The sequence below is a fragment of the Alnus glutinosa genome, chromosome 4 (assembly GCF_958979055.1).
Source record: "Alnus glutinosa chromosome 4, dhAlnGlut1.1, whole genome shotgun sequence".
In the NCBI taxonomy this organism is placed as follows: Eukaryota; Viridiplantae; Streptophyta; class Magnoliopsida; order Fagales; family Betulaceae; genus Alnus; species Alnus glutinosa.
In genome coordinates, this window is record NC_084889.1 from 15,352,859 (window position 1) to 15,376,767 (window position 23,909).

General features: G+C 35.2%; 4 protein-coding genes across 6 annotated transcripts; all 4 read left to right on the forward strand.

Annotated features, from left to right (window-relative positions):
• The first annotated feature begins 17 nt into the window (after positions 1-17).
• On the forward strand, positions 18-6,992 carry LOC133867503 (UPF0426 protein At1g28150, chloroplastic). Of its 2 annotated transcripts, none has more exons than XM_062304303.1 (3): positions 18-168; positions 281-436; positions 6,699-6,992. In XM_062304303.1, exons 1-3 carry the CDS (start codon positions 127-129, stop codon positions 6,876-6,878), a joined length of 378 nt encoding a protein of 125 aa, XP_062160287.1. In that variant the 5' UTR covers positions 18-126; the 3' UTR covers positions 6,879-6,992. The 2 variants fall into 2 exon arrangements, with proteins under 2 accessions (XP_062160287.1, XP_062160288.1); XM_062304304.1 differs by having other exon boundaries at positions 40-168; positions 267-436.
• Positions 6,993-7,782: 790 nt separating this feature from the next.
• Positions 7,783-11,129, forward strand: LOC133866528 (uncharacterized). Its single transcript, XM_062303082.1, has 5 exons — positions 7,783-8,121; positions 8,208-8,350; positions 8,901-9,085; positions 10,239-10,352; positions 10,417-11,129. Exons 1-5 carry the CDS (start codon positions 7,882-7,884, stop codon positions 10,542-10,544), a joined length of 810 nt encoding a protein of 269 aa, XP_062159066.1. The 5' UTR covers positions 7,783-7,881; the 3' UTR covers positions 10,545-11,129.
• Positions 11,130-11,963: 834 nt separating this feature from the next.
• Positions 11,964-17,613, forward strand: LOC133867258 (alcohol dehydrogenase-like 6). Of its 2 annotated transcripts, none has more exons than XM_062303978.1 (10): positions 11,964-12,183; positions 12,281-12,465; positions 13,676-13,713; positions 14,621-14,943; positions 15,503-15,585; positions 15,692-15,767; positions 15,862-15,923; positions 16,065-16,160; positions 16,258-16,419; positions 17,289-17,613. In XM_062303978.1, the coding sequence occupies exons 2-10, from the start codon at positions 12,364-12,366 to the stop codon at positions 17,403-17,405; spliced, it is 1,059 nt and encodes a 352-aa protein (XP_062159962.1). In that variant the 5' UTR covers positions 11,964-12,183; positions 12,281-12,363; the 3' UTR covers positions 17,406-17,613. The 2 variants fall into 2 exon arrangements, with proteins under 2 accessions (XP_062159962.1, XP_062159960.1); XM_062303976.1 differs by having other exon boundaries at positions 11,967-12,183; positions 12,329-12,465.
• Positions 17,614-21,244: 3,631 nt separating this feature from the next.
• LOC133866924 (NDR1/HIN1-like protein 6) lies at positions 21,245-22,567 on the forward strand. Its single transcript, XM_062303587.1, has one exon. It carries the CDS (start codon positions 21,615-21,617, stop codon positions 22,362-22,364), a length of 750 nt encoding a protein of 249 aa, XP_062159571.1. The 5' UTR covers positions 21,245-21,614; the 3' UTR covers positions 22,365-22,567.
• The last annotated feature ends 1,342 nt before the right edge of the window (positions 22,568-23,909 follow it).

Genomic DNA, 23,909 nt, shown 5'->3' on the forward strand with positions numbered 1-23,909 from the left:
AAAATCTTAAAACTCATGAGCATTTAACCCTAAAAAGAAAGATAAGAACTAAAAATAAAAGGCAACCCCAGGAAACGTAGTGTAGCAGGCTGGTAGTGAAGCGGCAGAGAAACAGAAACTGAAAAGATGTCGCTCTTTCTTCTCAGTTCATCCTCGTCATGTTCACTGGTGCGTGACCCCTGACCCCTGACCCCTCCTAATTACTCTCTCTCTCCCTCTCCTCTTCCTCTGTGTTTGTGTTTAGTAAAATAACTACATATATATAGTACATGGATGACAGTGGAAATCGGAGAAGCCCATGGTCAACCCCTTAACATCATCAAAAGAGCTGAGACGCAGCAGCAGCGTACGATTAAGGAATTATCATAACAACAATGGGGTGAAAGCTTTTTTCTTCAATCCCACCGATGACCCCCTTGTCAAAGAAGCTCTTAAGGTATTTGGAGAAGTGCTTTCTACTCCCTTACCCTTTATTTTATTGTAAACCCACCTCTCCGTTACTATTTCCTCTTCATTTTCTTGGGTGTTTTGAGCTTTTGTCCGTTGGTTTTGGCTCGTTGGTGCTTTTGAGAACAATTATAAAGCTGAAAGTACGGAGGATTAGATTGTATTGTCTACCTATGATCTTTGAACCAACTGGCATCGCATCTCCTTCCCCATAAACAAAGTGGGTGCATTTCTGGCATGATGTATGGCTGGAGGTTGATCAATCTTTAATTGATGAAGATAAAGAGGCGCTTCTGTATATGCTTACTTTGGTTTTTCGGAGGTTGGTGGGGATTTGCTCGTGGAATCCAAATGTATCCGTGCCTTTCAAGATTGGGAGTTAGAATCAGTGGGCTTGTCTTGTGATATGCTATATTTGAATGCGCTAATTATTTATGGGATGTTAGGTTAAATTGGAAGCTCAAATGTGGAGGTAAATTTGATGTTTAGTCTTGTTATGGGGTGTTAAGAAGTTATAACGGTATGTACTTTCCTTGGGAAAGTTGCACTTTTTATTTTGACAGCCGCTTTTGGGAAAATTTTAACTTTGGACAAATTCACAAAAAGGAACATCATCCTTGTGAACTGGTGTTGCATCTGTAAGTGTAGTGGTAACAATTAATCACCTGATAATTCATTACTAGATTGCTAGAGAGTTATGTTTCTATAAATTTGTGATTTTTGGGTTTCAATGGGTAATGCCTCAGAAAGTGGTTGAGGTCTACTTCAGCTATAAAGGTCTCTTTGGAAAGCATATAGAAAGCAGTTCTATTTGGAAAGGGGGTTTTGATGTGGACAGTATGTGGAGAAAGGAATAACCACACATATAATTGTGTTGAGTTGTCTATCCTTGAGTTAGTGCTTTATTAATGTGGTATTGTATGATTGATCTACTGGTTGTGGAAATGTTTTATCCCTTTTGTAGACTTTGTTGGTAATTTGAATTTTAGTGTGTAATTTTTAGGGGAGTTCTATGTATACTTCTTATAGCCATAGCTTACATCTACTTACATTAAGATTTTGATTACTAAACAAAATAAATTAAGGTAAATAAAAAATTGATTCCATACTTTTGTTACATGGAAAAGTTATTGTTTGTGGGGAGCATTCACTTAAATAATAATATAAGTTCGTCCTGACGGCCTTAATGAGCTAATTCTCTCAAGATTTGGTGTCAATCTAAACTTTTTATTGAAATAATTGGGTTGCTACCACAATTGATCTCACAAGTAAATTAGCACTTTGTTTCTTGATTTTCTTTTCTATTGAAGAAGATTTAATTCTTGTTTAGGTTGCATATGAGTCAAGAGATTCATTTAATGAAGGGGTTTGTTTCTATGAATTTTTTTGCTTGGGGATCTCTCTCTTTCAACACACACATGTGTGCACAGACAAATACATCGACTCACATGCACGCATGCACATTCACACATGCACTCACCCACATGCGCTCAAACACATACCCACTGGCGCATGCACACACGAACACAAGTACACAAGTTCATGCGTGTGCTGCATGTTTAGATGAGGCTGACAGACCACAAGACTTTATTTCTAGAGTTTACCTTATGCTTGAAGACTCACTTTTAGGTATCCAAAGTAGTTTAAACAAGACCATTGGACATAATTCTTAATTTGGTGATGTATATCTTACACACCTTATTTCAAGTTTGGTGTCATATGTTGTTTTCCTGGACAAGTTAATGTTTACAACTTTTTGGAAATAGTATTTGTAACATTCATTCGTAAATTTGTTGATGAGTGTCTTATACAGAACTTATTTAAAGTTTGGCATTATACCATTTTCTTGGAGAAGTTTTATTTAGAAATTTTCTGACATATCATTTCTAACAATCATTTATCAATTTGGAAATATATAAGGAGGGAGTGGGGAGTTTTTTTTTTTTTTTGTTAGATATAAGGTGAGAGATGGGTTCAAGATCAGGTTTTGGCATGATTTGTAGTGTGAGGAGCAGCCTCTGAAGGCCACCTTTTTTTTTTCGGATTTATTTAGTATTGCACACTATAAGGAGGCGTGGGTGGCGGATCATATGCAATTCATTAATGTAAATATTCAATAGAATATATCTTTTACCAGGCTGGTGCATGATTAGGAGGTGGATATGGTCACTTCTTTCTTTGATCTTTTGTATTCTATTAGCTTGAGACAAGGCGGTGATGATAAAATATGTTGGATCCCCTCGAAAAGGCGGAAGTTTGAAGTAAGGTCCTTTTATTAAGCGATTCATTTCTACTAGTTCTCCATTTCCTTGGAGGAGTGTGTGGAGAGTTAAGGCTCCTTCGAGAGTGGCGTTTTTTGTGTAGATGACAGCACTAGGGAAGATCTTGACTTTGGATAACTTGAGGAAGAGGAATGTCATAGCGGTCACTTTTTGTTATATGTGCAAGCGGAGTGAGAACTCTATAGATCATCTTCTTCTTTACTATGAAGTGCCAAGAGAATTATGGGTTTTGATTTTCCTGTCTTTTTGGTGTAGAATGGGTAATGCCTAAAAGGGTAATGGAGTTGTTGACAAGTTGGAGAGATTAATTGGGTAGCCGTAACATTTTAAAAGCTTGGAGGATGGCACCTTTGTACTTAATGTGGTGCATTTGGAGAGAGCGAAACACAATGAGCTTTAAAGATTGTGAGAAGTTGGTGGTAGAGCTAAAGAACTTTATGTTCAAATCACTTTATACGTGGACTGCGGTGTACAATAGTCCGCATTTTTCTAATTTTTCTGAATTTTTGGATTTTTGTTCTTCTTTTTCTTCCTAATAGGGGGTCTCTCTTATATACTAAGGTTGTGCCCCTTGGCATAAAGGGATACCTGAGGACGAAACTAGGATGTTTATCTAGAGTGCCAGATATAATTCTCAAATAAAATATAAAATTTATTTTTCTTAATAATTAATCTATGACTAAATCTTCTTGAATTTATAGAAAAACATGCTTTATGTGGATTACAAATTGTATCTCAATACATGAGACAATTAATTAGAATATTATAAAAATTATTAATTGTCTTACTTTCTTTTCTACACATTGTATATGAGATAGTGGAGAGGATGATTGTTACTTCAAAGATGGATAACTGCCCAAACATTCTTCAAAAATTTAATGGCATCTAGGCCAGGAAATAGGTTGCAACCACAAAAGAATGAAAAAAAAAAAGAGAAAAAAAAAAGAAAGAAAAAAAGAAAAAAGAAAAAAAGGAATTTTTAATATATGCCAAACTTTAAGAGAACAAACCTAAAGAAGGTAGTGAATCAATGAAAAATACTACAAAGAAGATGAAACTAACCATGATTTCACCCATAAAGAAAAGAAAATAAAGAAAGTGACAATGATTTCATGGTTTATGAGAGAAATGAAAGTATTGAAAATAAAAAGATGAAAATGACTATGATTACATGGTTTATGAGTAAAGGTTTAGATTTCAATTTTGCTAGAGATAATATTTATCATAAATGATTCTACAGGATTTAAATGAGTTTTTTTTTTTTTTTGGTATGTGTGTGTGTTGGTAGCTAGGCAACTACCAACAATATTATAAAAGTCTCCCAATCTTCGTTTATAATGATAGCCAAAGAAATAGAACCTCAAAAAATGCTGACATGGTAATCACATGCATTTATCATTTTTTTTTCTTTTGTAAAATTTGTATGGTTCTTTTAAAAAGATTTGGTAGAGAGGAGAGGGAGAGGTTTTTCAAATCTTTGTGGGGGGCTAGGGTCCCTCTGGACCCTGTGGTACTGTCCCTACTTGGAACTCTTGTACCTCATTTCCAAGGTTTGTCATGATATGATATGTTAGTGGTTAGCACCAGAATGAGTTAATTCCAATTGCAAAACTATAACGGGTGCATCTTTTACTCAAATATATATTGAAATGATATATTGTAGAATCATTTCAAGTGCATGGAGCATTTATTTTTTATTAGCAATATATATTAAGTGATAAGTGCCTTGTGATGGTTTTGACTTCGTCTGAGAACACAAGCTTGACCACTCCAGTTTATGCAATATGATGTTAATCAATGTTATTATCATTGATTCACAGAGATTCCTGTTACTGCAGCACCTGATAGTAAACCTACTTAGAGCACTCTTCCATAAGCAAACTGCAAGTTATTGAATTCAAGTATTTTTTTTCTCGTCTATCCATTTAATGTTCATTTGTTTGAATAATGAAGAGTTATTTTCTTATCAAAAAGAAATTTGAATGATAAAGAATTGTTATTGGTCTAGTGGCTGATTTACTAAAGGCTTAAATTCGATTTTCTTGTTAATTTGTAATGGCAAAGCGAGTGATACTCTTTTTGTCTTTGTTGCTTGTGGGTATGTGTTTTTAGTAGTTGATTCTAGAGGCTAGAAGATATTATGCCCATGTTGTCACTTCATGGCTTCATTACTACTTTCTACTGGATCTGGGATGCAGAATGGGTTTATGCGTGTAGTCAAAAATGAGATGGCATTCACCTAGGCACTTGGGCAAGGGAAGACTTTAGGTAACCCCTTATGACTCTTTACGTTAGGTGACTTTGCTGAGGCAGTTGCCTTTTGCTCCCTTGGCTGACGTGACAGATGCTAAATTGTCAGTGCTTCATTGAACCAGTAGGTCTACTCTTAGACTTACATAAATGACTCACAGACTAGGCATTATTCAAGTAGGGGCATCTTCATACACTGATATTCTACCTTCTTAATGTTAATGAAGAACAAATGAAATATAAATATGAAGCTTCTGATCTTTCTTCGTTCTCATTTGCATCTTCTCCTTACTGTTGTCCCCCTTTTTCTTCATTGCACCAAAACCCAGTTTTGTAAAATGGGATCTCTAGAAATGCTTTTTGTCTCCATTATTTATGACGATGATGACGATGAATATGCTTATATTGGTCAAACTCATTAGATATGTGATACTACAAATTCAATATATATCTTTTGACTAATCTTATGTATTGGATCCCTCACCTTGCTTGGACATGCGCCTGTCTACCATTCAGTGCATCTGGCCATCCAGGGGCGCTTGCTGCCTTGAGGGCGCCATTCTTTCTTTCTTATTGTTTTTCCTTTTTTCTTCTTCTTTGGAGGGTATGCAAAGGGAAGATTAATTTGAAACACTAGCAATTTCTCGAGTCTTCTTATCAAAAAAAAATTTCTCGAGTCTCTAAAGTTTGCTCTCTCGACTGCATATGGTTACTGTTTCTATAATTGATTTAAGCATATACACATGCAAACAAGAGCAGGGATATCTAGTTTAAGCTGTAAATCTATGTTACTACACCATAACTTAACCCTAGCTTACCTGTTTTGGGATGTAATTACATGTATAAGGGCATGGATGGTAGAATATCTCGGGGGAACATTTGAATCCAATATGTTGCACACATACATGTACCAATACCCAACACTTGGACACATGCCCCTTTCGAATTCCTTTGATCACTTCAGCGAAGAGCTCAGAGCTCAACCATGAGATGGTAAAAAAAGATATTTCAATTTTATGGAACTCATATTGGATTAGTTCTATATATGTGTCTTAGAATTTGTGTTGCTGCATTTTTGTACATCTGTGTTTTATATTTGCTTAGGTAATCCCTACGAGTGTAAACTCGGAGCCGGTTCCTGGTTATTGGCCAAAACTGGAAACTGGCTCTGTGGGTCCTCGGTTATTAAAAAATCTTAACCGGCTTAACCGGGGTCCCCAGGTTAACCTCCCGGTTAGTTTCCGAATAACTGGATACTAAACAGAAAGAAAAAGGCTCTTTTGCTAGCTTTATGCGCCTCTTCTTGCAATGTCTTTTGTTGGCAGCAGGAGACTCATGTCCTCTACCATGGCGGTGCTATTGATCGTCTCGGTGTTATAGATTTGGGTCTGTTGTGAGTACCCATGCCATGCCGGGGCAAATGGGCAATTCGGATACCACCGGGAAATGGAATGCCAGCAAAGGTCATAGACGAAAGCCGCAAGCTGGGAAGTAAGGATAAGAAAAGCAAGGATTAGTATGGATTACTAATCCCCATGAGGGCCTCTGACTGAAAGCAATAGTAACTGCTAACATTTGTTGGAAAACAAAGAGCAATCATCTTATTGTGTGGAGAATCAGTTCATTTTTTTTTTTTTTTTTGTTGGAGAATGCTTTTGTGTAAAACATGGAACATGGTTTCTAATATATCCTCTGAAATTTCTTGCTATTTTCCCATAGGAGCCAGTTGCGTTCATGGGAGGGATGTTTGCGGGGCTTTTGAGGCTTGATTTGAAAGAAGACCCACTCAACGAGTGGATTACAAGGACGGTTGAAGCTTCCGGAATTACAAAGGAAGAAATTGATGGTGAGGGGTCAGAGGCGGAAGAAGAAGTCCCACAGCAAATTGAGATTGAATGACATTTTACCTTGCTTCCAACTGTATACTAGAATCACTTGTTGATTCGTACTTGATGTTTCACTGACATTAAATGGGAAATGAAATGTATGTCACATGGAAGTTTATTCACTCAACTCCTCTCTCTTTAATAAATTGTAATTTGGCCTATAAAATTACAATTTCTTCGTTTGGCATTGTGATTTCGTAAACAAAAAATATAATTTTAAACCAAAACGATGAAAATAAATCGTTTGACATTGTGTTTTTAAAAAACTGCAATTTGAAAATGTAGAAAATTTGCTTTTGTCAAATCGTAGGTAATGAGGTGTTTTTTTGAAAACGCACAATTTTAAAGGTTAAATTGTGATTTTTTCATTGTATTTTTAAAAATTACGTTTTTAAATTACATATTTTTAAATAGCACATTTTAAAATTGCAAATTCTCATTTTCTTGAACATTTGCTTCCAGCTTCCAGGATTAAAATCCTCTACAATTTCAAAGAAATTTGAGATTTTCAAATTTTGTATTCAAGCCGTTTTTTACATCGAATGACGTAAAAAATGCTACATATTAAAAATATGATATGTTATTGACGTAACAAAAAAAAAAAAAATCATTCCAAAAAGTTTTTTTTTTTTTTTACTATTGAAGAAACGCTTCTTCTTTACTGAACCAAAAGACAGTTTTTTATTTAAAACTTTTATACGACGTAAAGTGTAAAAACCTGATAAAAATATACTCAATTTTCATTGTTAATATGTAACATTTTTTATGTCATTTGATGCATGAAACGACTTAAATTCAAATAATTTGAGAATCCCAATTTTTTATTAATGGTCCTTGCTTCCTACCCTCCACGACGCTGTTGAATACGGTGGTATAAAATCTGGACCGTCAGTTTTTACAACGTGAGATATCCCGTTAATTTCCTACCGGAGCTAAGCCGGATCCAAATTATAACTACCGGAAAGAAACAAAAAAAAAAATTCCCAATACCCATTTCGAATTTGAAACCAGAAGTGATGGCCACTGCGGATGAAGAAGAAGGAGAGGTGGTGATGGTGAGGATGGGATCGTACGGAGGGAAGGCGAGGGTGTTGTTGGTTGGAGAAGAATCAGCTGCGGAGGAGACCATGCTGCTCTGGGGGATCCAACAGCCCACTCTCTCCAAACCAAACGCATTCGTCTCCCAATCCTCTCTCCAACTTCGACTCGACGCCTGCGGCCACTCTCTCTCCATTCTCCAGTCCCCTTCTTCCTTGGTATCCCATCCCTCTTTCTTCTTCCTCTTCTCCTATCGTTACCATCTGGGCCATTGTTCTTGACTGTTTGGTTTATTCAACTGCAGAGCACGCCTGGAGTGACTGGATCAGTGATGTGGGACAGTGGTGTTGTACTGGCAAAGTTTCTAGAGCACGCTGTGGACTCGGGGATGCTTCTTCTTCAAGGCAAAAAGGTTGTTGAATTGGGCTCTGGCTGTGGATTAGTGGGGTAATTGTAATTCGCAATATCTTTGTTTACTTTTATCTTTATGTGCTATAATGTGGTCATGAACTCTTTGTTAGAATATAAATTAAATGATTAAATTCATCATTTGTATGGGTTGGCTTAAGCTTTTGGGATAAGTAGTGATTTAACATGGTATAAGGTACTGAGTTATTCACCTTCTATGGGGAGGAAGAGTGTTAGAATATAAATTAAATTATTAAATTCATCACTTTCTATCAATTTAAGCTTTTGAGATAAGTGGTTATTTACCACTCTTATCAGTATTTGTCAGTGGAGTGTCTCTTGAATGGGAAGAAACCCTGACTTTATAATGTCAAGAGAACCCATTTAAGAGAGCATCATTTTAACAAGATTGATTAATCGTGGTCTAACACTATTTGGAGGTGCTCAACATGAAACTAGAGTTTTCACTTAGATTTTTTTTTTTTTGATAAGTATTTTCACTTAGATTTTTCATGTTAATTTAATGGCTGGAACGGAAATGAGTTGCTTCTCTTACTTGAGGCATGCTATTCTTCTTTTGTTTTTCCAGCTGCGTTGCTGCTCTTTTGGGTGGTCAAGTTATCCTTACTGATCTGCCTGATAGGCTAAGGCTACTGAAGAAGAATGTTGAAGCCAATCTGAGACATGGATATGTGCGGGGTTCTGCAACAGTGATGGAACTTTTATGGGGAGATGATCCTGACCGGGAGCTAATTGAACAAAAACCTGATTATGGTAATCAGCCTCCTTTAAATCTTCCTTACTGGAAACAGATACATTAGTTTTTTAGTAATGGACCTCGAGTGTACATCGTGGTCCGGTGATAAAAGATACACAAAATGCTAATTAAGACATTTCATCATGCCTGTCTTGCTTTAGTTGGCCAGTCCTGGTGCATAGATTTTATGGATATACCTATAGGGGAATGAAATGATTCTGTTTTTAGAGATACGATCTTGCTTATTTTAACTATTACAAAATATTTAGTCAGCCAAAATTTGGTTTTGAGATTTAAAGGATTGGAAACAAAATGAAGAATATTTTTGAAAATGAGACATAATGGTGGAATCAACTTTTTTCTTCTTGTTTTGATAGTCAAATTTAGTGTTATATCTTGTTTCTAGTAATGGTGTTTTAAGTACCTGATATGGGGATATTTTAAAGACTGTCAAGTATTGGTAATACAGTCCAAGTTGTATTGACATCAAACCTATAGCTGAGAGTCCAGGGATCAGTTTAATTTAAGTTAATGTCAGCTTGGTCCGACTCAAACTATGGTAAAAAAGAATTCTATCTTCTGGACCTCAGGCGACAAGGGTTGAGTAGAAAAGTAGAGAATCAGGTCATAGTTATAAAAGGAGATGGAGTGAAGCTATTTGTCTTCTTGTTAGTTGAGGCATAAGGCTAAAAGCGTAAGCTTAAGTTTTAAGATTTATATATATTTTTTAGTTGAAATATTCCATTTCATGGTCAAACTATGACCCGTACCTATCTCCTATTTAGTCTTTACTATCTATTATAGGCTTGTATGCATTAATCTTTCGGTTCTGAAAGATCAATATTTTGACAATGATTTTCCAGGTCATGTCAATTCAACCCCTGCAGCCATCATTCTGTGAGGGTATTTTGTGTGGGCATCGTTATGAAAAGCATATATCTGTCTATTATAAGTGGAATTGGCAGTGTTTCAAATATAAATGTGCAATAATGACTGTTTTGGTTGCCTTCATTCTTCAGTGTGGACCATCACATGGTTTCTTGATAGTTTCATTACATGATTCTGCCAAAATTTCTTATAATTTGATACTAATCGACATTTGTTTCGTTTGCTTTTTTCACTTTTGATTTCTCAAGGATGATTCTTACTGATAAATTTCTATTATTTCAGTGCTGGGATCCGATGTAATCTATAGTGAGGAAGCAGTGGCAGATTTGGTGGCTACCCTACTGCAACTCTGTGGATCTGAAACAACCATCTTTTTGGCTGGTGAACTTCGAAATGGTAAGAACTCTATTGTTTCTTCTTTCCGTGCAAATTTTGATCTAAATACTTCATTCTGTGTCAGATGCCATCCTTGAATACTTTCTAGAAGTTGCAATGAAGAGTTTCATAGTTGGGCGTGTGGATCAGACACAGTGGCATCCCGATTATTGCAGCAGCCGTGTTGTTTTATATGTTCTAGTGAAGAAGTGATGGAGAGAATGAAGATCTGATGTTCAACTCCTCTTTTCTAATTGGGTAATTATATCTGCATAGTTATGCACTTTTTGGCCCTTGGGCTTTGGTTCAACTGATGCAATGATAAAGGCCAGGGTATGGATGGATTGAGGTAAGTTGGTTCAAATACTCTTACTAATCACCAAGATATGAGAAAAAAAGTTCTGTACACCAGGCATTCAAGAACATGAGAAGAAACGTATTTTGAATTTGCTTAATTTAATGCCTTATGAGAGGATGCTTGGCAGGAGCTGAATTTGCTTGGTGGCACCTGCCCAATGAGATTTAATTGCTGTCGGTAAATGGTCATTTAATAATTTTTTTTTGCCAAAAACCTTTGGCCAAATGGAACTAATCCCTATTTGTTAGCGTAAGCTGCAAAGTGCTGGAGTTTGAACCCCTGGCCATTCGAGTTGGGAGGGGCTTTGTCCTACGGATTTGGCTTAGGTGCTGTAAAACGATTGTAATCGTTGACATATATGTTCATTTGTATTACTAGGTGATGTTGTATCATTCCTATAATTTGTTTATGTGGTATTGTAATCTTTTAATTTTCTTTGATATCAAGAGGGATAAATAAATTTCTTTGATATCAATTTTTGTTTTTTCTGGTAATCAAATGATGAAAAAGAAAATTTTAAAGTGTTAAAGAAATTTAAAAAGAAAAAAAGAAAAAAAAAATTCTTTTTGCATCGGTAAGTAGTAATTGTTAGAGGTGAAAGTACGGGTGCGGTTATTAACAGTATTTGCATCTGCGCGGTTATTAAACGTGATTATTTTCCACTATCCACATATGTGGTAATGACTATTTTGGATTACTATTCAATTCTATATGCAAGCATAAATAAGATAAGATTTCACTTGTTATGCAATTCATTTTTATTGGCCATAGAGTGTCATTGTTTCATTTAATAATTGAAATTTGGATTACTCAAACGAAAGTTAAAAAAAAAAAAAAAAGATGTAGTGAGGTATGATTTTGAAATAATAGTAAAAAAAAAAAATAGCATAACCTAATGATCTTTAACTTAAAGAATTCAAAATGACGTTATTTTAGTAAATTTTATATATATATATATATATATATATATAAAGGGAATTCGGATGCGATTATTAACTGTATTTGCATATCCTAAAATCACATCTGCATCTACATATGCGGATGGTGAATAGTGGATATATATTACCTGCCTGCATTTTCACCCTAGTAATTGTTACTCATCTTTCAGTAAATTGTTGCAAAATATATATATCTTTTAAGCATTAACCAAGAAAATCAAATTATGATGATTTTTTTTTTTATTTTTTTCCTCAAATCAACCCAAAATTTTCCAATTGATAAAATTTTTTTTCTGGAAAATGATAGGACGTCCGGCGAACCGGGGAACAGATTATTCGACAGTTTCCTTTTTCTAACTCCTCTCACCAACCAACCCACGACCTACCTACCGCATTGTCCGTTGACCCGTACCTAGTGAAATTTATTCTTTCGTTCGTCTTTTGGACCCCCATTTATTGTCTGTCTTCCCCAGTTCGCCGTCGTACGTATCTGCTGTTCCGACGAAACCTGCTCAAATGTCGTCCGTCAAACACCCCCATGTCATTACATGCAAAGGTTTCATTTCTTGGTCTCGAAGTTGTTATTTTGTTGATTATGACTAACAGTTTGTTTGTGGGTCGATTTGCATTTTCATTTTTTTCTTTCCAATTAGTTGTAAATATACTTACCTAGATATATATTCACCGATGAAACTTGAAAGCTGCGGTGGCATGGGGAGCCGGAGAGTCATTGGTGATGGAGCAAGTTGAAGTGAGTCCGCCCCAACCCATGGAGATTAGGATTAAAGTTGTTTCCACCTCTCTCTGCCGCAGCGATGTCACGGCTTGGCAATCCCACGTAAGAAGAGTCACATTCATATACTGTGATAGTGTCATAGGTCTGTTGCTTTAAACAAGTATATTTAGTTAATTAGATGTTCTGGTGTATATATAGCTCTGAATTTTTTGGTGAAGAAACAATTAGAAGGAACATTTCTTAGTGGGGTGATTCAAGTACTGGTTCTTATGCGGCTCCGTTTGTCAATGTTTCTTTTTAGAGGGTATTTTTTGTTTGAAAAAGTTTTCTGAGGTGAAGTAAAGGTGAAAGTAGTTTTTGAGTGTTTGTATTTTGGGTTCTTTGTTGATGTTTTTGTTTTGAAAAGAGAAAACAAAAGCCTGCATTTTGAATCTACACTTGTCCCTTTTCATATTACATTTCAGTCAAATTAACCTCTTCTAAAAGATTATGACGACAGTGAGGCACTTGGAATTTGGAAGATACAAAAATAGGCCTACTACTAGGGCTGGAAAAATGCAATGCAATATCATTCAAACTCTGTGAAAGCTGATAATTTGATAACTTAAGTTCATTGAAGAGTAAAGGCCTTTCTGTCTTCATGGAGGAGACTGATGTGCACATTGTGCTTAAAACTATAGCAGATTGTCCACAACATTAGATTCAGTACCTGGCAATATATGGACAAATTTTCTTAAGATGGTATAACCGTGAATGTTTAACATACTTATACAGGAAGTCAGGCAGCCCCGGGTATAATATTCCATTTGCAATGATGGTTTAGCTGAATGCATTCTTTTGAATTTAGAGGAGACAACATTGTTTGGTAGAACACAATAGAAAGTTGAATTTCTTATTTTTATTGTTGCTAAGTTGAATTTCTCCAATGCATGAAGGAATTGGTCAAACAATTAGCCAAGGGGCTAAAAGAAGGTTGTAAGAGGAGACAACATATATTGTTTGGTAGAACACAATAGAATCATTATCTTGTTTCAATATGAAGAGTCATGACTCTTCGAAACATAGCATTGGCTGGCATATCAGCATCAGATAAGAGAAAGACTTTTAATATATTACTCCCCAAATAGTCCTAAGTATGGAATGTCTTAAAAGCATGTCATATCTGTTACCTTTGGAAGCTGAAGTTATAGTTGATATACTAACATATGTTTGCTCTTTGACAATTTATGTTGTACTTCTCACACTATTACTCTGTTTTTTGTTTGGGGGAAGGGGGCCAATGTTCTGAGTGGCTGACAACATTCTTGTGCAGGCTATATTTCCTCGAATATTTGGACATGAAGCATCAGGGTAACATCAACTTATTCCCTAGTAATTTGATACTTAATTTCCCATGGATGATTGTAGATTAATATTAGTTAAAAATAAAAAATAAAAAAGTGATGGAAGGAAGCGTTTAGATATTTGTTTAAACTCCAGACAACTAATTGAGTCTAGAAAAGTCATTATTATTGTTGAATCTTCAAAGAGTCATAATTAGTTTGTCGAATGTCTAGAGTAGTTATGAAATCAATTAACTTTTAGTTTTCCAAGTCTAGTAAACTAACGAAAGTCTATAAGTCCCAGGTTTGAAGGTCTGATTGGTTCTACACTCTTGTGATCTCTACTCTATATATGAGCCAGCTTATATGAATTTCAGAAGCATGAATGAATTAAAGCAATCAGTTTCCTAAGAATTAAAATTTCCTGAGTTTGAAGGAAAACCTTTCACAATTTTGGATCAGATCTTGATTTCAAATCTGTCCAAGGAGGTGGACTTCTCCTACACCTAATTCCATCTATAGTAGCCCACCCTTGAAAATAAATGAAATTATTTTTGTTCTGGTCTGCATCAAAAGGTTTGCATTTTTTGGGCCACTATTAAATTCTTAAAGTACTATGTTAAAATTACTAATTGACTTGTCCATATTGTATGTAGAAAAATAAATTGGCCTATATACTGGATTGTAACAGAGTTGAAGACATCTTTTATGTTGTGCATGGGATACATAGAACACCATCTAGATCTCACTAGGATTGGACTTAATTAGGTAAACACACAAGAAATGTTTCATCAAGTTTTGCAGACTTAATCCCATGAGGATGATTAGTCCCAATGTTCCTATAAAGTAATAGCTACACTTCCTTAAATGCTTGTTATACACATGATTGACTAGGGAAATGGGTTCTGAACTTTTTGTTAATAGCACTTTTGCAGGATTGTTGAGAGTGTGGGGGAAGGTGTGACTGAATTTGAAGAGGGGGACCATGTGCTTACAGTATTTATTGGAGAATGCATGAAATGCAGACAGTGTACATCAGGCAAAAGCAACATCTGTGAAGTACTGGGGTTGGAAAGAAGAGGTGTAATGCATAGTGATCAGAGGACACGTTTCTCGGTAAATGGAAAGCCCATTTATCACTATTGTGCAGTCTCAAGTTTCAGTGAATATACAGTGGTGCACTCTGGATGTGCTGTCAAAGTGAGCTCACTTGCACCTCTGGATAAAATATGCCTTCTGAGTTGTGGAGTAGCTGCAGGTAAAATTTTCAAATCATGATAATGTCATGAAGTCTTATATTTTTAAATCAAAAAATATAGAGTGGCACACTTTCTTCTCTTTTTTTTTGTTCAAATTGGGACTCTATGTCAACAGAATCACATCAGCCACTTAGGACACAATCTTATCCTAACCAACCAACTTTACATGAAAGATTACTATTTTAGTCCAAAAGGTTGATGGGGAGATCTTGAATCAACTTATTGTTCTTACAGACATCATGGAATTAGCTATAGTGTAAATAAAAATACAAAGGTGTTTCTTTTATGATTTCTTTGTGAGAAGGGGGAAGGTGGAGCTCTCCTCAACCATTCCTTGCCCCCCTCCCTAGACTCATATGTGTGTGTGTGTGTGTGTGTGTCTACATATTCTTGGTTCTGCGTGACTATACTCATATTTAAAGGGAAAGAAAGAAAAGAAATTTAGAAAGGGATATTGGAGGTGCATCTACATGCATACAATATACATACGTTTGTATGTGGCTATAAGGAATTGTTCGTTCCAATCGAGTATGCTTAACAATGGGGTTGTATTATTAGGTTTGGGTGCAGCTTGGAATGTTGCTGATATATCTAAAGGATCGACTGTGGTGATTTTTGGACTTGGAACAGTAGGCCTTTCTGTAAGTATGCTGGCATAGTAACATTGCTTCTTATCTCCTCCATAAGAGCTTGGTGATGAGCTATCCCAACATGATTTTGATCAGTAATTGATTCTTGTAAGAGTAGGTTGCACAAGGTGCCAAACTTCGGGGGGCATCTCAAATTATTGGTGTGGACACAAATCCTGAGAAGGGTGAAAAAGGTTCTATGGCTTTTGCTCTTTCATATTCTGGGATGCTGGGCTTTGAGCCAATATAAAATTCTTTGTTGGTGCTGATGTTTACTTATTGGTGTAGCAAAAGCTTTTGGAGTAACAGAGTTTCTCAACCCAAATGACACTAATGAACCTATGCAACAGGTTAATAAAACTAAGCAGAAACTATCAGACACTTTTTTTATTTTATTTTATTTATTTATTTTTACAAGGAGTATACGTTGAAGTATGATACAGAGAGCATTAAGAAACCAACCTATAAACTGATTGGTAAAATTCTTTCAGGTTGTTAAGCGTATCACTGGTGGAGGGGCAGATTACTCATTTGAATGTATAGGTGATACCGGAATGATGACTACTGCCCTGCAGTCATGTTGCGATGTAATCCTCTCAATCCCCATTACTCATGCTAATTTAAGAAAGCTTTCTTAATTGCATTTCACCTGAACATTTCATTGTCCATTCTTGTTTCTTTCAGGGATGGGGTTTGACTGTTACTCTTGGTGTGCCTAAAGAGAAGCCAGAGATGAAAGCTCATTATGGACTATTTATTACTGGAAGAACTTTGAAAGGATCTCTATTTGGTGGATGGAAACCCAAGTCTGATCTTCCTTCATTAGTGGACATGTACACAAGGAAGGTAAGCGTCTATGAAAACTTTCTGGTAGAGTTGCTTGACCAAACTTAACTCTTTTGGGTTTATATATTGTCTAATTTGTTGACATTTGCATATAGGACATGCTATTTTCAATGTCTTTTTCCGTTTAAATTAGTCAAAGCTTCAGATCTTGGTGTTAACTTGCCTAGCCAGAAAACATATCTTTCATCATTCCTAGGAAGGCTTACTAACACAAGGCTTTGGAATGCAAAGGAAATAAAACCTAGACATGCCTAGGCCCTTACCTTAATATAATTTACGATTGCATGGGTACTTTCTTTTTTTTTGTGGGTGATTGCGTGGATACTTAAGAATATTGGTTGAATTGAGCCCGAATTTGAGAATGTTGTGACTGGAGGAGTGGGTGACAATGTAGAGGACAACGTACTCACTTACGATGAAAGTGACGCCATAGGTGCGGACAATGGTGAGTTACTTTCACGATTCTTGGTGGTTCAATGGCTATTGCTGACACGAAAGAAAGAAGAGCACCTGCAGAGACAACTCTTCTGTACTCGTTGTATTGTTCACCGGAAGGTCTGCGATGTCATCATAGATAGCGGAAGTGGCAAGAACATTGTATCAAAGGAAATGGTCGTGAAGGTTGGGCTGAAAATGGAGAAATACCCATGCCATCGCGACGATTTGCTTGCCTTAGCCAATGTAATAAGTATCAGAGCTGATGTACTGAAGCCTTAGTTTTGTGAGGGATAATAATAACATTTCAAGTTCTCTTTAAAGTTTGTCTTGTTGAATATGCGTACAGAAGACATCATTCTTGTGTTGATTTCTTTTCGCTTCCGCTACATCATTGATTAACCTGTTTTTACTTTCACAATTTTTGCCTGCAGGAAATTGAGATTGATGAATTCATTACTCACAATATGCCATTTGAAGATATCAACAAAGCTTTTGATCTAATGAAAGAAGGCAAGTGTTTGCGTTGTGTTATCCACATGCCAAAGTAGCTTTGGTTGTATTAAATTTGATATACAGAAATATTGGTGGGGCGCATGTGAGCATCTGATATGCTTCTCTGTTGATTGTTTTGATGTAAAAGCGGTACTGATGAAGGAGGATTAGAAGTTAATACACTTAACTATGTTCAACTATGTAGTCAGTTCAATTTAAAAATATACACTATATATATATATTTACTTTCGTTTGTGAGGTAAATTTATTGAGCAAATAGAACTTCTTCAATGAATTTATAAACAAAAATTCCATTTTGATTAAATACTAAAATACATAGAGTAAGGTTCGATTAGTATAGAAAGAATTTGCATGATATCTGATCAATTGATCAATATAAATATATAGAAATATATATATTTTTGGTATATTGTGATTGTGTCCTCCAGAAAAAACTAAGGGGGGGGGGGGGGGGGGGGGGGGGGCGGGGGTTTCGAGTTATTCTTTCTTTCCTTTAACTTTGAAAGTATTGACAGATACTATTAAGGAACAGATGTTCTGAATCAATGAAGTTTATTTTTCAAAAACATCATCAGAAAGAAATGAAATGGGGTTTTTTCAAACTTTGGAAAAAGTGATTCATTTTTTTCATTTATACGAATAAAATATTTTGATCATTAAGAACTTAACAGGACTTACCCCCTCTTTATTTGTCTGTTTTGAGGGGGGTCCCGTTGAGTTCTTACGTTTTCAGTGCCAACTGTGTGAAAGCTTCCTGTAGACTTTAATTCATTTTCAGTCTAAAAGGGGGAAAAAAAATGAAAGCCGGAGAAACATATTCTGAAGCATGCTAATCTAGTTTAATGCAAGGTTTGAAGGTAGTAGAAAGCAGAGGTTGTGTTTAATTCACCATCATAAGTTTGTGTATATATATATGGGTTAAATACATATTTGCCCCCTGTGTTTTACGACCTTTATTTTTTGCCCCCTTAGTTTCACTTTTTATCAAATTTGGTACCTATGGTATATGAAAAGACGGAAATGGTACCTTTGTCTGATTTCCTGTCCAAAACTAACGTCCACCCACGTCATTGGGTACTTAAAAATTTGAAGCCTAGAACCCAATTCTTTACACATCGTTTCCAACAACATCCAGACAACAACATGACAAAAAATGACGTGGGTGGACATTAGTTTTGGACGGAAAATTAGACGGAGGTATTATTTCCGTCTTTTCATATACCACAGGTACCAAATTTGATAAAAAGTGAAACTGAGGGGGCAAAAAATAAAGGTCGTAAAGCACAGGGGGCAAATATGTATTTAACCATATATATATATATATATATATATATATATATATATATATATATATATATATATATATATATATATATATATATATATGAAATAATGCTATATACTTAACTATCATTCGACTTTTATCTCATTGGGCTATGTGGCAGTGCCCATTAGCCTTTATTAAAAAATAAATAAAAATAAAAAATTTAAGAGTTGATGATACTACCACACCAGTCTAATTGGATGAGAGTTTAGCATTTAGAATTACTCATTAAAGAATAATGTTATTTAGTAAATTGTTATACAATTGTCATACAACTTAATTATGTGGCAGTAAAGATCAGCACTAGAAAAAAAAAAAAAAAAAAAAAAGGAAAAAAAGAATAAAGAAAAAAGAAAAAAGAAAAAAGAAGAAGGAAGAGTAATGGTATTTAGTAGATTACCATACAACTACCATACAACTAAAATGATGTGATAGTAAAAATCAATCCTTAATTTATTTATTTATATTTTACGATTATTGATCTAAGGATTGAGTTTAACTATGACATTATCAAATTATATGACAGTTTATTAAATAGTATAATTAAAAAAAAAAAAAAAACCATTGGCTGATTTTGACCGACAAGTATGGATATCATACTTGATGACAAATGAGTCGTTTCAATTTCGGGCCAATGGAGGAGAAGAAAAACAGCAGGGAAAGAGGAAGAGGAGATGAGTTTCCTCCAATTTGCTCAAAATGCATAGCTCAAAATCGTCCAATACTTAGGCTCGTTTGGGTGTGCGAATTTGTTTATATTTTTTTGTATTATTTTTAAAATTGTGAATACCAAAAAAAATAAAAATATATACTTATTATTAGGTATATATTCATACCAGGCCATCTACCAAGCAAGTTCAATTTATTAGGACATGTTTGGATAACACTTATGTTTTTTTTATTATATTTTATTATTTTTCATAAACATGTTTGGGTTATGTTTTGGAATTCAAATTCTACTAAAGTTTTATCTATTTTTTTTTAATTTTATCTCAGGTTCTCTAAATTATCAAAACATAATTTCAAAAAGCAAGTTATCCTAGCATTCACAATTTAAATATAATACTTAAAAATATCACACCCAAACAAGCCCTTAGAATCATCAACGCATCTTTGTTGTCTACTACAATGAAAGAAAAGGATATATATAGATGTCGGCATCTCACCAGTACTGGTCACCGCGAAATGTGTTCCATGCATGAGGCTTCATCTTTTCTTTTGATAAAAGAAGAAAGAAAAAGTAAAAGCAAATTTCTCACAAGAGAATATGTACTTTGCTTGCATTCAATTAAAATTGGACGATTTCAGAAAGAAAAAATAATAATAAAAAAAAATAATAAAATTTTCTAGCTATTACTTTTCTTTCTTCTTTTGTCAGTGAAATAATCAGAATCGAACGATTTAATTAATTTGTTTAATTCATTAGATTTGAAATAATCATATACTAGATGTTAGACTGATTTAATTTTAAGTAATTGGATTTAATTAACTATGAGTAACGTACGTGGTACGTACATTTTGTACCATACATTAGAACAAATTGAAGAAAACTTAAATAACATACTTACATTAATTAGTAAAATGTAATTTTTATGACCTTAATTCGAGTTTTTTATGGAAGGGTCAAATTAAAATTATAGGAAATCAATGGAGTTTTGTTTAATTAAAATAAATATTAGAGTGCAATTATAATTTTTTAATAGAATAAATTATAATTAATGATAATTTAGAACAAGTTATGAGAATGAGATGACAAGTGCTCTAGCTAGGCCCATTCAACGTCTATATATGTTGACAAGGATTTCTAGTACTACCTTCTTTAGGATTTACATGCCTATATATATAAAGAGATTTTCTGTAGGCATAAAAGCTCACACTCTTGATCTCATAATCATAATTAAGAAGACGATTTAGAGGTAATACACGAGCAAATTAAGCAAGATAGAGGATTCAATCAATCCACACAGACCAAGTAAATATGCTTTTTTTTATTTTTTATTAGAATCTGAAATATTCTTCCTGGTTTCAGAATTACTTTATTGCTTTTATAAATTCTTTTTTTCTTTTTCTACTCCTTTTTTATTTATTCCTTGCTCTTTTTAGTACTGTTCCAGTGTTGTATATTAATGGTTAATTAATCATAGAAGAGAATTATATCAGAATTTACTGATCTTCACGCTCACTGTATATACATCTCTCTTTCTCCATTCCTTGTTAATTATTTATTATTAGTTAAAGAGACGTGCCTTTTTCTCGATCATAGCACAATATAATCAGGTCATGTTTTCCACGAAACCTACTTCGAACCATGACAGTTTTGCCCTTAATCACATCTTCTGCAATTTCCTACAATCCACACACTCTGCATACATAAATATTAAGACATAGGATTCGACTCCTGTAATGAGTAATGAGAATCTTCATATTTGATTAGTGTAAACTAGCTAGTTGTAGTACAAGCTAACTATCTATGACTTACATCAGTTTGAGGAAGTGCCTGCGATCCTTCCTGTTTTACTGACAGTGTAGAGAAGCCACACCTGATCTCTCTCGTCTACGCTTTTGATTTTTTTAATTATTTTTTTTAAGATCCCTTGCAAAAAAGGGTATTGAAATGGAACTTCTGATGTAGCCTTGTAGGCTATGTAGCTGAACTAACTATATTTACTTTGGCTTTGTATATGTTGTTATTAGGTGAGGAAGGTGAGACTTCAACCCATAAATCACAAACCTCTCCTCCTCGATCTCCAAGCTAGCACCATTCAAGGCATCCCACAACAGCAACCTCAAGAAACAAAGTCAAATAAGGAAGCTGAATTCTACCTATACAACTATACACATACAATACAAAAAGCTTCTAATATACTGTGGTAGATGAACGTCACTGCAGTCTGGAGAAGAGGTTCAAATTTGTTGAGCAATGGCAGAAACCCAAAGAATTCATCCAGTCGTGGATGTGGAAGCCCCACCAACAACTCCTCTGGTGCCTCACGGCGCATCGGTGTCTGAGAAGGGTAGTCCGGTTAGGCGACCGCCTCCGGTCCGGCGCCCCATACCGGCCAGCCATGCCAAGCCACCAAAGAGTAGTTCAAGTTGTTGTTGCAAATGCGTATGCTGGACAATTAGCCTCCTCCTTCTCCTAACAATTATAGTTGGAGCCGCTGCCGGCGTTCTTTACCTTGTCTTCCAACCAAAGCCTCCTACATACTCGGTTGATAGCTTGAAGATAAGCAGCTTAGGTCTCAATCCTGACATGTCACTGTATGCTGAGTTCGACGTGAAGATCACGGCCGACAACCCTAACAAGAAGATCGGAATTTACTACGAGAAAGGCGGCCGGTTGAGCGTGTGGTATGCAGACGCTAAGCTTTGCGACGGGTCACTGCCGGAGTTCTACCAAGGTCACCAGAATAAGACACAACTGCACCTTGCCTTGACCGGCCAAACGCAGTACGGCAGCGCTTTGATGACGGCGCTGCAGGAGCAACAGCAAACCGGACGCATCCCATTGGATCTTAAGGTTGATGCGCCGGTGGCAATCAAACTTGGGAGGCTGAAGCTGAAGAAGGTCAGGATCTTGGGACAGTGCTTGTTGGTCGTGGATAACTTATCTGCTAATAATGCCATCAGCATTAAAGCTAGTAATTGTAGGTTCAGATTGAAGCTTTGAATTCATCTTTCTCTTTAGATATTGATTTTTTTTTTATTATTATTTTTTTTTTTCAGTTTCTTCTTCTATCTGTATCCCATGTTTTTTTTAAGCGAAACTTTGATTCTTTTTCTGCGTTCATATCACCCTGTAGTTTTAGGCATAAGGCTTTTCTCTAGTTGATGTTCAATTGAGAGGAGCCGGTCTTATATTATATACACAGATATATGCAAAATTACAAAAATATCTCTATATATAAAAAATCAATTGAAGAGGATCCCGATCTGTAGTTGCAATGCTTTGTGATGATATATAATATATAGTGTTCCCTTTTATTTTCATTTTTAAATATAAAATCTTCGTCCTTGAAATTGGGAAAGGAAATTAATACTCCATTACATGGCCGAAGTGCTCACACCAAAACCCAAATCCCAAGCATTTGGGCTGGGCCTCAATATGTAAAGGGCTTTGTCCCCACAAATCTCCTCTCTTCTCTATTTTAAGTATGTACAAGCCGACATTTAGTAACCGCAATTAATGGTTATTCTCATGTGAGAATGCAGATATCGATTTTATGGTAAGTGGATGCAGTGAATAACTACATCATGAGGTGTTTGTATTTTATTTATTACTTTTAAGCTAGAATGCGAAATCAAAATATGAATTTCATCTAAAACATTAGGCTAAAAAAGAAAAAAACACACACACACACACACTAAAACATGCCCAAGATACTAAAAACATACTAAAAATATTTTTAAAATCATTTGAAATAGGCCCAAAATACTAAAATAGGTCAAAAAGATTCATTACCTAATATGCGAATAGTGGTTAATAACTACAACAATTGCATGGATGACGGTTAGTAACCGCATTATTTGAATGCGTATGTTATTACCTAAAAATGATAATTGCAAATATGGATGCGTAGGAGCCACCTTAAGCCTTGGGGGGCCTAAGGTTTTCTCCAAAAAAAAAATAAAAGAAAATTATAAAATAAAATTAAAATTTTACCTCTAATTTTTTTTTTTTTTTTTTCAATTTACACCCCCCAATTTGCAAAAGCTGGCTCCGCTCCTGCGGATGCGAATGTGGTTTTTGCCAATAATCACATCCGCATTACCGTCCTACTCTCTTTTATTTTTGTAGAAAAACAAGCCAACTTCTACCTTTTGTCTTAATTTACTATCGAAATCTAATTTGCCCTGAAAAAAAATTAAAAAATAAATAAATATATAAATACAAACGACCTCCCTAGCTTGCCTAAAAGGAACTTATTATCCCAGTACGTCTTAGGGTAAAATATTTAAGAGCTGCTCCCCCACCCCCCCACTTCACTAGTTACCTTTTTCTTTTAAACATCTCAGGCTTGAGAAAACATATCCCACTTTTAGCAAAAATGAAGAAAAATGCATGCCATCCTATGCATGTCACATACGTCTACCCTTTTTCTGAAGAAACATATACAAATTCATCCGCTATCTATCACATTTTCAAATTCACTATTAGTTTCATGAGACCTAATGTGACATAGAGGTGTACAACCGATTGCGATTATTTCATCAT

Coding starts and splice junctions, on each gene's coding strand:
- LOC133867503 (XM_062304303.1), top strand. CDS start 127: ATGTCGCTCTTTCTTCTCAGTTCATCCTCGTCATGTTCACTG. Junction 169..280: donor CATCCTCGTCATGTTCACTG/GTGCGTGACCCC, acceptor CATGGATGACAG/TGGAAATCGGAGAAGCCCAT. Junction 437..6,698: donor TTGTCAAAGAAGCTCTTAAG/GTATTTGGAGAA, acceptor ATTTTCCCATAG/GAGCCAGTTGCGTTCATGGG.
- LOC133866528 (XM_062303082.1), top strand. CDS start 7,882: ATGGCCACTGCGGATGAAGAAGAAGGAGAGGTGGTGATGGTGAGGATG. Junction 9,086..10,238: donor TGAACAAAAACCTGATTATG/GTAATCAGCCTC, acceptor CTATTATTTCAG/TGCTGGGATCCGATGTAATC. Junction 10,353..10,416: donor GGCTGGTGAACTTCGAAATG/GTAAGAACTCTA, acceptor ATTCTGTGTCAG/ATGCCATCCTTGAATACTTT.
- LOC133867258 (XM_062303976.1), top strand. CDS start 12,144: ATGTCGTCCGTCAAACACCCCCATGTCATTACATGCAAAG. Junction 12,184..12,328: donor CCATGTCATTACATGCAAAG/GTTTCATTTCTT, acceptor GAAACTTGAAAG/CTGCGGTGGCATGGGGAGCC. Junction 15,924..16,064: donor CTAATGAACCTATGCAACAG/GTTAATAAAACT, acceptor AAATTCTTTCAG/GTTGTTAAGCGTATCACTGG.
- LOC133866924 (XM_062303587.1), top strand. CDS start 21,615: ATGGCAGAAACCCAAAGAATTCATCCAGTCGTGGATGTGGAAGCCCCA.